The sequence below is a fragment of the Danio rerio genome, chromosome 18 (assembly GCF_052040795.2).
Source record: "Danio rerio strain M-AB ecotype USA chromosome 18, GRCz13ab, whole genome shotgun sequence".
NCBI classification, from domain to species: domain Eukaryota; kingdom Metazoa; phylum Chordata; class Actinopteri; order Cypriniformes; family Danionidae; genus Danio; species Danio rerio.
The window spans coordinates 54,465,001-54,477,500 of record NC_141038.1 but is presented as its reverse complement, the minus strand read 5'-3'; the positions used below and the strand labels follow the sequence as shown (position 1 = coordinate 54,477,500).

The 12,500-nt window shown below is 53.5% G+C and overlaps 2 protein-coding genes across 17 annotated transcripts in view; both read right to left on the bottom strand.

Moving 5' to 3' along the window:
* The window catches only part of LOC100330861 (fibulin-7), a 6,817-nt gene extending 6,273 nt beyond the window's left edge, over positions 1-544 (bottom strand). Inside the window, exon 1 of the mRNA XM_087293664.1 lies at positions 1-544. This exon is cut by the window's left edge and continues 898 nt beyond it. The gene's annotated coding sequence lies outside the window, so the exon portion shown is untranslated.
* Position 545: 1 nt separating this feature from the next.
* reln (reelin) overlaps positions 546-12,500 on the bottom strand; it is a 68,537-nt gene continuing 56,582 nt past the window's right edge. Inside the window, 25 exon segments of one of the 16 annotated variants that reach the window (NM_001246276.2) lie at positions 546-1,700; positions 3,016-3,021; positions 3,592-3,690; positions 4,145-4,342; positions 4,433-4,652; positions 4,871-5,028; positions 5,141-5,302; positions 5,414-5,487; positions 5,591-5,763; positions 5,855-6,097; positions 6,206-6,312; positions 6,543-6,721; positions 6,822-6,999; positions 7,202-7,416; positions 7,598-7,752; positions 7,839-8,095; positions 8,884-9,077; positions 9,413-9,590; positions 9,658-9,798; positions 10,490-10,658; positions 10,738-10,987; positions 11,137-11,395; positions 11,505-11,655; positions 11,838-12,061; positions 12,143-12,369. In NM_001246276.2, coding sequence (NP_001233205.2) covers positions 1,604-1,700; positions 3,016-3,021; positions 3,592-3,690; positions 4,145-4,342; positions 4,433-4,652; positions 4,871-5,028; positions 5,141-5,302; positions 5,414-5,487; positions 5,591-5,763; positions 5,855-6,097; positions 6,206-6,312; positions 6,543-6,721; positions 6,822-6,999; positions 7,202-7,416; positions 7,598-7,752; positions 7,839-8,095; positions 8,884-9,077; positions 9,413-9,590; positions 9,658-9,798; positions 10,490-10,658; positions 10,738-10,987; positions 11,137-11,395; positions 11,505-11,655; positions 11,838-12,061; positions 12,143-12,369 — 4,314 coding nt within the window. In that variant the 3' untranslated portion in view covers positions 546-1,603. 16 annotated transcript variants of the gene reach the window in all.

The following is a 12,500-nucleotide window of genomic DNA, read 5'->3' as shown; positions in this document are numbered from 1 at the left end:
CATTAGGTCTCCATCACCAAACACACCTGATTCAGATCATGAGCAGAGACGGAATGATCAGTAATGTGTGTGGGACAGACAGAAGGGAACATCCTAAACACACAGTGCTGGTGCGCCTCCAGGAACATGGTTGAGAAACACTGACTCACCCCACAGATAATGCCTGTCCACTTCAAAATAAAAGCATACGTATCAAAAATAACAAGATGTGTGACACTTGAAACATAAAGAAGGAAAAGGCGATGCTCAATGCTAATATTAGTTCTCTGATTAGGAAACGGTGTGGTCAATCCAGCGCTGCTGGGCATGTGTGTTAATCAGCCCCTCCTGGACTTACACTTATTTATTTTGCACCTTAAAACAGCATATTGCAATTATTGGTTTGAATTCTTGTGTTTTGCTGAGAAAATACACACACAGTTTGCATGGCACAACTAACATGGCGTTATCCTCTGATTTGCTGTACATGTGGACACATCACCTTAAGTACTGAACCTTATTAACATCAGACCACCATCAATTAATATGCTGAGAAATAAACAGTTCCTCGGGAGGTTTGGACAGTTCTTTATTTTTATAAGGCTGATGGATCCCTGCATATATATACACACATATATGCACACAAGAACTTGCTATATTGGAGAGCTACACCAAGTAAGGGAGAAGGGAACATCATAAACACCACTGACAGGTAATCAAAGTAAGAGCGAATATGAGGGAATGTCTAACAGCACAACTGGAGGACACTGATGATGACGGGGAGGATCGCAACCAATAATCTGACCTAAAAACAACCCAAACAAACAAACAAACTAGAAAGAAAACAAAGATATTTGTACACAGTGTATTTTAAATAGGTTTAGTGGAGAACCATTCACCATAAATATTCTTAAGGAACCATGATATATAAAAAAGTGATTTATCAACAACAACAAAACATGTTAGTCTCTCTGTTTAAACATACTCTTTCTTTTCCTTCTCTGCTTGATTTCCTCTTTCCTCTCCGAGGCCGACCTCTCGCAGTGCTTTATTACACAGAGGAGTACGGTCAAAGCCCGAAAGAGAGCAGTTAGTATAAAACTAACAAATGATTTGAACACCACAATCAATGCATCACAAAACAAACCCACAGACACACAACAGCAAAATACATCGTCATATCTTCATCCACCAAAGCGTTTGGGCATCAGTCGTCTTCAGTTTCCCTCTCTGCATCTACATCAGCGCGAGTAAAGATCATCATAACCATCGGGATAACTTCACAGTGTGGTAGAAGGTGAGGTGAGTCGGGAGAGCTTCGCAGTAGTTCACATCAGGAGAATGCAAACAACAGTACAGTAAACAGAATCAGGAAACCCAACAGTTCATAAGATAGTGTACAAAAATCGCCACGTTGAGGAGCTGGTCTTTCCCATCACACTGCTCTGGGAAGGCATTGATTGGCTGGGAATGGGACTATATGGTCCAATGTATCGTTCGGATGAGAGAGAATGGCCAGAAGCTGACGGAAGTGACCTGACGGGGTGTTTTCTCATCAGGGAAAGCAGACTGTAGCCAGCAGAGTGATGTGTGTGATGGCGGCGGCGGCGGGATCTTCGTTCCTTTAGCTTCTCTGCCGCAGCGCCCGCCTCTTCCGGCTGTAGTAGTGGTGCAGACCCGTCTGTCTGGAGTAGCTCATCATGTAGTTCTGTTTGCGTGTGCTGTGAATGGAGGCAGACAGAGGTGTGGGACACTATGTTAAAAACATGAGCGCAGACCTCTCTGGTGTGTGCAAGCTCTCTCTACTAGCCTTCTGTAGGAGTACACACACTACTACAGTTCACCTCGGCCGTTCACTCATAACCTCAAACACTGTCATCACGGCATCACGTGGAGCTAGTGCACCTCGATGCTTTTGTGTTTGCCAAAGACAGAGATAGTAGTGCTTGAGGTCGGAGCTCGAGGAAAGACTGACGAATGGAAAGAATCGAGAGTCCAAACGGAAGAACAGTGAGAGGTTGTGAGGAGGAGGAGGAGACATACAGTGTCAAATCAATGAGTAACCAATGAAGGAAAAGACTGTGAGAGTCGCTATTGCTTAGCCTGTCATTGCCTCTTCTGTCCGCCAGGTGGGAACCAATGAGCCAGGATCAGGAGGGGCGTCTGCAAAGCATGAGGGACAGGAGGGTGGTGGAGATGGAGCGGTGATGAGGGTGGAGGACCGGTGAGAGCGAGCGCTGCTTATCTGTCAGTCTCTGGACTAGTGGAGATACAGCCACCACACACACACACACACACGGTTAGCAACAGCTCATGGACACACACACACCATTAACACTACGGGACCAGCGGCGCCGAGTGAGCATGCAAACAAATACTCCACATCAGACTGGCCCATTTAAACACATGTGCTGAGCGGCGCTTGTCCAAATGATATGACAGGACACTGCAGGATGACGACAACACTACTGTGCTAGATCCACTGTTCAGCACAAAACCTTTCTGCAGGTCATACACAAGCCTTTTCCCTCATTACCAGCGTGAAGTTACGCTATGATGCACCACGTGTTTTCATTCCAGCCATTCGGGAATGACAGAGGAGGAGTTTAGCATCATACATCAGAGACGGCACTTCATCAGCTGTGTAATTCACTGACACTTGATCAAGAGATTTAATGCAACGATAGCTCTGCCTCAGGAGACATGAACCTCCAGCTGGGTCAGGCTAAAGTCTTCAGGTTAGATGTGTATGAGACAGGGAAATCACTGATGGAAACAACACACACACACACACACACACACACAGGGCATTATTCCCTCCAGATTAGACTGAAATGTGCTTATAACTCCTGCGGGAAACCCAACAGGTCTGACAATAAACTGTGCTGTGTTTGCCTGAATGATCGTGACCATGTGTTGTTTCCATCATGTTTTCCACTGTGGGGATGAAGTCTACAGCGACACACACACACACACACACACAACAGCTCGATGAGGCGAGGGAAGGCCTGAGGCAGGGAACAGCGAAGCACTTACCTGGCGCTACAGCCATGCCAAAGGGAGCAGAAGACAGAAGAGAGGACAGGTTATAAGATGCGGGACAGGGCTGATGCTGCTGAGGGTCTGAGGGTGCAGGAACCCTGACCTGAGCAACAGGCAGTGCAGGAAAACAGGGGGATACAGAAAGCAAACCAGCAGTGCACACACACACACACAGGAGGAGGAGGAGGAGGAGAAGCAGAGGATGAAGAGGAGATGTGGAGGGCAGACGGGGAGACGGAGGAGAGAGAGAGAGAGAGAGAGCAGTGTGAGGACAAGAGAGAGAGCGGGACGGGGCAGACCTGTGTGTAGAAACAGTGTGTGTGTGTGTGTGTGTGTGTGTGTGTGTGTGTGTGTGTGTGTGCAGGATAGTGCAGCACGGTGTAGAAGCTATGATATATTTGATGAAAGACGCTTAAGCGCTGTCAGTCCTGTTTCAGCTTGGCCTTGATTGGTATTAAACTATTATCTGCCAGTTTTATGCTATGCTGGTTCTGCTGTGAGACCTTACAGATGTATGGAGGAATGAGAAAACACAGCTGTGATACGGTGTCTGTAGGCAGGAGTACTCACAGAATGACTTCCACATGGTCCAGTGCCCACTGGTCGTGGCCTGTGCCCTCGTGACGCGGCTGCCACCACCGCAGCTGAACGCCTCGGACCCGCGCCTCACTGCAGCACACACAACACACACGTTACCTGCAGTTCAGTAATGACGGAGACCAGGACAGCAGTCCACAGGTCATTCAGACATTCATTCAGTCCTAACACTATGGTTCTTCAGTTAAGGTGGAGGACTCTTGTTTAATTAAGGGCACTTAAAGACTCCTTGATGAAGAACGGAGATGTGGGAATATCTGTAGAGCGTGAGGGCTGGAGAAGCAGCGCTCTGTTGCTCAGGACAACATTCACAAGGTGAAGAGCGGACACTGGTAACACTGGCTCACAAGGTAAACACTGGAGGGTCCCAGTTCTCCTGCAGTCATGTTTGAGTATTGTAACACAGTTCACCTGCTGTCTCAGTCCGGAAGATGCCAAGGGCTCTCTGCTAACTACAATAAACATCTCCTCCTTCCAGACAAGCATTCACTGTCTTAAGGGCAGGGATAAATGTGTGTAAACTCACAGCGGGATGTTGTAGGACACTCTCTGGGCTTTGATGAAGTCTTTGGGCTGGTGCTGCGCGATCACGTGCCAGCTGACGCCGTTATTGACGCTGTACTGCAGGAGCACGGCTCGGTCCACGGCGTCTGGCTGATCTAGCGCAGTGTTACAGCTGTCGGTCTGAGAGACGCTGCCGATCTGCAGCACGAACATGATCTTGCTGAGGACAGAGCAGAGCAGAGCAGAGGACGCAGGTCAGGCGGCGGTTTAGGACTCTGAGAAAGAAGAACACGGACTTAGCCCTGATTACCTGGCACGAGTCAGATCCAGAGCTTTGGTGACGGCCTGCCGAATCCTGCAGCCGCTGAAGTACAGCGAGTCTCCGTGGGCATGAGGAGAGAGCTGCCCGCAGCCGCTGCCCACCCCGCCGCCCTGCACCAGGCTCCAGCTCTCCTCCGACACCCAGCCTGACTCAAAGTTATCCTTGATGGAGCTGGGCAGATCAGTGCTGGACAAGGAGCAGTCATCACCTGAACACAAACACTGCTGTTATAAAGCATAGGAGAAAGAAGACTGAGGTCTAAATCAGGTTTTACATGTGGGAAGATACACTCCCCTCTTGCCCTCGAGCGCATCATTGAGAGTTTTTATACTGATGAAGAGTTTTAAAGAAGGAGCAGCAGAGTTATGATGAACCCTAAAAACACGGTCAATTCCTGCAATACTCAGAGCTGCAGGAGATGCTCACCGTGGTGTCCCTCGTCACAGATGCAGACGGGCCCGCTGGTGCAGTACCCGTGCCCACTGCACAGTCCGGCGCACGCCTCCCCGATGTAGACCTGGTCCACAGCCCAGCTGTAGCGCTCGCCTGGAGCCTCCATCTGGATCCAGCGGAACTGAGTCGCTCTGCGGACACACAAGCGTAACGCCTTCAGCACGACCCACAGAACAAGCAGATCTCAGTGACCCTGCAGTCTCCACGAGATATCATTAATAAAGGGCCGTGAGTGAGCTGTACCCAGAGGACACGTGGTCCGGCAGCTGGATGGTGACCCTGGTCCAGGCGGAGCTGTTGACTGGACTGTAGATGGTGGACTCGTGGAACTGGAATGGTGAGCAGCCCACGTTATTGATGGAGGACGGCAGACAGGCAGACTGAACCAGCTGCCACACATCCGACCTGCGGAGGAACCCAATCTTATAGCTTATGTGTCACAACAACACACGCAAGTGGACACACACACACACACACGCACACACACACACACACACACCTGTCGTCTGTACTCACCTAGCATCCTTCCTGTACTGCAGGAGTACTGAATGATGGTCATCACACCTGTCTGCCTCACAGCCAACCACAATCTGAGGTGAAAGAGCAGCGTCACTGTGTGTGTGTGTGTGTGTGTGTGTGTGTGTTTGTGTGTGTGCGTGTGTGTACTGAATGATACTGAATATCTGCTCACACCTTGAACTGCAGGATGTACCCAGGCTGGACGATGAGCTCACGGGTGGCCAGGATGTTGTGTGAGCCGTCCTGGTTCTTGTTGGGCCAGTACAGGTGGAAGGACGGGTTCCCGCAGAAGCCGGCGGTGCGGACGGCATTAGGGTAGAAGCTCCAGCTCTCCTCATGAGAGACTCCTTCTGGAGGAAACACAACAGTACTGACGCTCTGCAACACTCGTCTGAATCACATTCACACAGGTTTCCCCAGGGTCCCGCAGACACTGACCGTCGTCGAAGGTGTCCAGCAGCATGCTGGGGTTGATGTCGGATCCGCCCACCTGGATGTTGTCGAGAGCCCACTGTGCACGCTCCGCAGCTGATCGGACCAGGCCGGCACTCAGGGCGAACGGCTGCCACCAGCGCAGGCGGGTACTGTTGGACAGCGCCCGCTCCGGCAGCTCGATGTAGTCTCGGCGCACAGAAGCGTACTTCAGGTAGTCCATCTCATGCAGCAGCGTCCAGGACACACCTAAGGGAGAGAACTATGGGTTTATATGCCTCTGACGGTGTGTGTGTGTGTGTGTGTGTGTGTGTGTGTGTGTGTGTGTGTGTGTGTGTGTGTGTGGGTGTGTCGTACCTCCATCCACAGAGTAGTCCAGCAGCACACTCTCTCTGCGGCAGGCCGGCCGGTGGCACACGGTCATGTTCTCCTCACTGCCAATTCTGGCCCAGTACTCCACAAACCTGCACACACACACACACACACACACACACACACACACTGCTGTCAGACACTCCAACACACCGTTAACAGGGACCCGCTAACTGGGGTGAAACTGGGACAATTCTAAAAGCCACACACTTTTGGGGGCCCCAGAGATACTAGCTGACCCAAACCTGTGTGTGTGTGTGTGTGTGTGTGTGTGTGTGTGTGTGTGTGTGGCAGGACACAGAAATAAAGGTTGTGTGTTTACTTTGCCCCTCTCAGGTCCAGATCGGTGGTGACGGCCTGTCTGGCTCCGGCTCCGCTGAAGTACAGTGCTGTTCCCTCCACCAGTACCCTGCAGTGGGCACAGGGCTGCCCGCCCTCCAGCAGCTGCCAGTGCGGCCCGCGGGCCCCATCCCAGTCGAAGCGCTCCTTCAGGGACGCCTGCTGGAAACAGAACAGCTGATGAGTGTGTGTCACGTGGGCAGACGGTCACGAGCACAGCTGATGAGTGTGTGTCGCACGTGCAGACGGCGCTCTGCTTTACCTGTAGCGGTCCGCTGGCGTAGCACTGAGCGCCGCTGTAGCCCGGGTCACACACACACTGCTGCTCGAGACAGTCTCCGTGCCCACCGCAGTGCCCATCACAGGCCGGCCCGATGTAGAAGTTCTCCACGGCCCACTGTGTGTCTGAGTGCCTCTGATAGAAGCGGAAGCGCACCGTCCTGCGGGAACACCACACACACACACACACACACACACGCCATAGCTGACTGTGCGATTCCCTGAGCGGCAAATGTGCACACACAGGCAATATATTTATGGATTTCTGAATTATTGAGTGAAAACATGAACCCGGGTATTGCGGAATATTGATGACTGTGCTGAGTGTGTGTGTGTGTGTGTGTGTGTGTGTGTGTGTCTCACGTGTCTGCGAGGTTGTCGGGCAGAGGGTACACTGCTCTCCTCCAGTCGTCTGCAGGGAAGAATGCAGAGGGTTGTGACACGGCGCCGCCACAGCGAGCGTCTGCAGGCAAACACTGAGGCACCAGATACTTCCAGCTCACGCCGAAGTTCACCGAGTACTGGACATGAACCTGCCGCTCCTCGGGCTTCTCCAGCACACTGCAGCCCACCGCAATCTGACACACACACACACACACACACACACACACACACACACACACACACACACACACACACACACACACACACACACACACACACACACACACGTTTTGTGAATTGTGGGGACATTCCACAGGTTTCCCCAGTTTCCTGCTGTACACACACACACACACACACACACTTGCGATGGCTCACCTTGAACTGCATGACCCAGCCTTTAGCAGGAATGATGTCGTGTGTGACGGCGTACACCTCCTGCCCGTCACTGCTCCCACACACCATCACGCCGTCGGGAGACCCGCAGAAGTGTTTGATGGAGCAGTCCTCAGAAAACAGCCAGTGCTCGCTCACTGAAACACAGGACCACCGCATCAGTGTGTGTGTGTGTGTGTGTGTGTGTGTGTGTATGTGCGTGTTTGTGTGTGTGTTGCCCTACCGATGGTGTCCTCGTGGAGTGCAGATGAGCCGCTGAGTCGTGTGTGTGTGTGTGTGCCGTCAGCAGGCGTTCGCTCGTGGCTGGGCACCGCCGCTCCTCCAAAGGTGTCGGAGATGTGTGTGTGTGTGTCGGAGCCGGAGATCAGCACATTATCCAGAGCCCAGTCGCTGCGCTCGGCGCCGTCATGCTGCGGCTGCCACCAGCGCACACACACTCCCACCACGCGTGCAGCAGGGGGCAGCAGCACATTCACAAACCTGCAGAACACACACACACGCACACACACACACACTTTACTACAGCATGCTTTGTAAACACCACCGCATTTCCTGTACAGTACTGCAGTGTTTACTGACGTGGGCTTCAACACGGCTGAGGTTCTCTGACCCTACAGCTCTCCAGTCTAGCTAACACTACTCAAGAGTTCACACTCAGCTGATGAGCCACAGTGACGGTGTGTTTGGCAGGCTGTGCCAGAGACAGCCCTGAGCGCAGAGGAACCTGGAGCCGGGGCTCCCTACTGCTAGGTCATGTGTGAGGAGAGTCTGAGCTCAGGCAGATCTCGAGAGCTCCTCTGTTGAAGCTAGGAACGAGGGACAAGAGTCAGCAAGAACAGGGGGATTCTTCAAGATGAAGATGGTTAATGGTAATGTTAATGTGATCTGTCTACATGAGGAGATCCGTCTATTAATGTGTGTTTGGATTCTTCTGATTGGTAGATCATGTGTTTGCTAATGCGGGGCCAGACGTGGTCAATCGTAAGCACATGATCCTCTCCAAATTAGGCTGTGAATACACTTCACTCATCGTCAGACTGATCTGCGCTCTCTGTAATCTGCTAATGATAAATCTGTCCTGTCACGAGTGACTCTGATTCCTCTCTCCGCATGCTGTAAAGGTCTGTGCAGCCGTGTGAGGATCACTGTACATGTGTGGAGTCTGCAGTAAATCAGGAGAGCTCTCTCTGTTGTCGTGTGTCTGTGTCAGTGTGGATGAGTTGATCTCAGTTGTCAGTATTCTCCCTCAGTGGTGTGCAGACACTCACTCCGGCTTGCTGTAGTGGTTGTAGAAGATCTCGGTCAGCAGGCTCCAGCTCACGCCTGCGTTCACACTGAACTCCAGCAGGACGCTCTGGCTGCGGGCGCTCGGAGCCTCCATGCAGCCGTACATGAAGTAGAACTGGATGAACTCAGCGCTGGTCAGGTTCAGCTCCACCGTCACCAGCTGACGAGAGCAGCTCTGGACACACACACACACACACACACACACACACACACACACACACAGACGTCACTGCACTGACCGGATCACGCTCCTCGTTCTGAATGTGACTCTGGGAACTCTCCGCAGGCAGACTTCACGCTCTGGTGAGGCTGATATTGATGTCTGCTGAGCTGCGGATCCTCAGAGAGCGGAGGCCGGCGGTGCAGGAAACTCATAAACACAGAATGAAGAATCAGCTGAAGCCTGAGACGAACACCAGCTGATCTCCAGCGCTCTAGCCCACGGTTCTTCTCAATATTAATGTGTGTATGCTCAAAATGAACCGGTGTGAGTGTGTTGGAGAGGTTTACCCCGCTGAAGTGCAGCGCTGACCCGGACGCCACCGCGCCGCACACACTGCTGATCTTCCCCCCGGTCAGCAGCTGCCAGTGTGTGAGCGCCGGCGCTCGGCTGAAACTGTCCTTCAGCTGCACGGGCAGAGACACCAGCGGCTGCTCACAGGAGTCACCAGACCAGCCGGGGTCACACCTGCAGGAGAGAGCGTCAGCAGCGGACATATATGCACACACACACACACACACACACACAGACTTACACACAGGCGCCCCGTCTGCAGCGTCCGCGGCCTGAGCACATGTCTGCGCAGGCGTCCCCGATGTACAGGTTATCCAGAGCCCAGGTCTGCTGCTTATCGAAGGGTGCCGGCTGGAACCAGCGGAACCGCGTGGCCGAGGACCTGAAACAGCAGCAGGAGCGTTCAGTTCTGCTGTCATTACTACACTGGTCTGAACACATGATAACACACGTCTCGGCAGCACAGCCAAACACAGCGGGCCGCTTCGCTTCTCTCGATGAGGGTTCTGTGTGTTGGATCATAATCTACAAACCCTGCTGAACATCATGATGCAGAACCCACCCAGAGCTGGAAAACACCGGACAGGACAGAAGAATGCTCAGGCGGTTACAGGTGTGTGTCTGAGTGTCTGAATGACCCTGTGAGCCGTGCGGTCTGAGGACTGACACCCCTGTGGGCGCCGACATCAGTCTGAGCGACTTCTGTTACTGGACATCTGTGCTAGTCACAGTCTCCCCGTGACAGACAGCATGTTTGAGCGTACGGTAGTCCATCAGAGCGAACCGGGACACACTGGAGGAGCTCGATCATGTGTTCGCTTCATCTGGTCTCCGTCTTCAACACTCGGGGAACAGAAAGGCAGAGCGGTCCACCGCTGCAGTCGCCAGTGTCCTCAAAGCACTCAGGAGCTGATGCTGGAGTGTGGAACCGGAACCGGATGACCCTCAACACCTCTGTGCTTTAACCCTCACACACTGGTGTAAACGTGCCTCAGCTCACCGTGTCTGGTTAGCACAGCTCTGTGTTTCCCTTGAGCAGGTGTGTGTGTGTGTGTGTGTGTGTGTGTGTTTACCTGGCGTAGTGTGGTATGGGTAGAGTAACTCTGCCCCACTTGTTGTAGGTGTCGGACACCAGCAGCCGCTGCAGTGTGTATGAGGAGCAGTCGGCGCTCGCAGGAAGACAATCCCTGACCAGCGGCAGCCATGATAGACCCAGATCCAGAGAGTACTCCAGCTCCACCGCTGCACACACACACGCCAGAACATGCTGTCAGCACACACACACACACACGCACACACACACACACACACACACACATACTGTAGCAGGAGGATGTGACGGAGCAGGATGCGGAGAAGTCAAACTGTATGAAGGCGTCGGGCCCCAGGCTGATGTCGGTGGTGACGCCGTAGCGAGTGTTGGACTTCTCGATGAACGCGAACGCAGCGCCGTCAGATCCACACACTGGCATGCGCGTGCCGCCCGGGTGCAGCAGCCAGGAGCGGCCGTCTGTGGAGGAGAAATCATCCTCTAGCGGCCCCCAGCCACTGGCACTGCCCCCCACCACCAGCTGCACACACACACACACACACACACACACACACACACACACACACACACACACACACACACACACACACACACACAGAGCTCATGTCAATACAGACACACACCTCCACACGCGTGTAAAGTTTTCCTGGTTTTTGTGTGTGGTCATACTTTATCGATGACCCAGGGGCTGTGGAAGTGTCCGCTCTCAGACGGCTGCCACCACCGCAGGCGTGTCGCAGGTGTGCGCGCTCTCAGCGGGATCTCCAGGGCCACCAGGTGAGCCTGGTTACTGCTGTTGCTGTACAGGAACTCCTGCAGGAGAGCCCAGGTCAGGCCCGCATCCACCGAGAACTGCAGCAGTACCGGCTGAGAGCGCGGGTCCGGGGCCGCCTTCCCACAGCCCAGCCGCAGGAAGAACTGGATAAACCTGCACACACACACACACACACATACTGAACATGCGCTTCTCCTGCAGAGTGTGTGTGTGTGTGTGTGTGTGTGTGTGTGTGTGTGTGTTTGGGGGGGGTCTGCTGTACCGAGCGTTGGACAGGTCCAGGTCCACTGTCTCCAGCATTCGCAGGCCGTCCTCGCTGAAGAACAGGTGGTTCCCGCTGGTGGTGATGCCGCACTTCCTGGACGGCTTCCCTCCACTCATCAGCCGGAAGTGCTCCGACTCCAGAACCGATCCTGACACACAGTCACACCAGGAGAACTATGATGAAGTGTGCTGAATACAGATCATATTCTGCCAAGCAGCTACTATACAGTCATACTGCCACTGTGCAGATATCATGACTATCATGACTGAAGATGTTGCTCCAACACACACACACACACACACACACACACACACACACACACACACACACCTTCAAAATCCTCCTTCAGGAAGTCTGGATTGGGCAGATCTGCGATGGAGCAGTCTGGACCGGAGTATCCCGGGTCACAGTCACAGTGAGTGCCCTGAACACACACACCGCGCCCGCTGCACATGCCCGGGCACTGCGGCCCGATGTACACACTGTCCAGAGCCCAGGTGGGCGGAGCTGCACCACTCGAAAAAAAGCCCTGGTACCAGCGGAACCTGACGGAGCTGTGGAGCACAGAAACACATCAGCAGACAAACACACACACACACACACACACACACACACACGCACGCTCGCTCACTCACCCACAGAGCCGCAGTGTGCCCAGCGGTATGCTCTCCCTCCTCCAGCGCGGGCTGGTGCCGGGGTAGTACACGCTGGCCGGGTGCAGCTGAGTGGAGCACAGAGAGCTCAGTCTCGGCCCGCCGGCACACAGCGGGACCAGCAGCTGCCACGACGCTCCGAAATCTCGAGAAAACTCCAGACGCACGGGGTTCAGCGAGGAGCTCTCGGCGGTGCAGCCCACGTTAATCTACAGCAGGGGTCACAGGACAGGGTGCGTTCACACAACAATCAGCATCATGCCATCATTTACACACCCTCCAGACATAAGGGTGTGTGTGTGTGTGTGTGTGTGTGTGAGACCCTCAGCCGTTTATATCA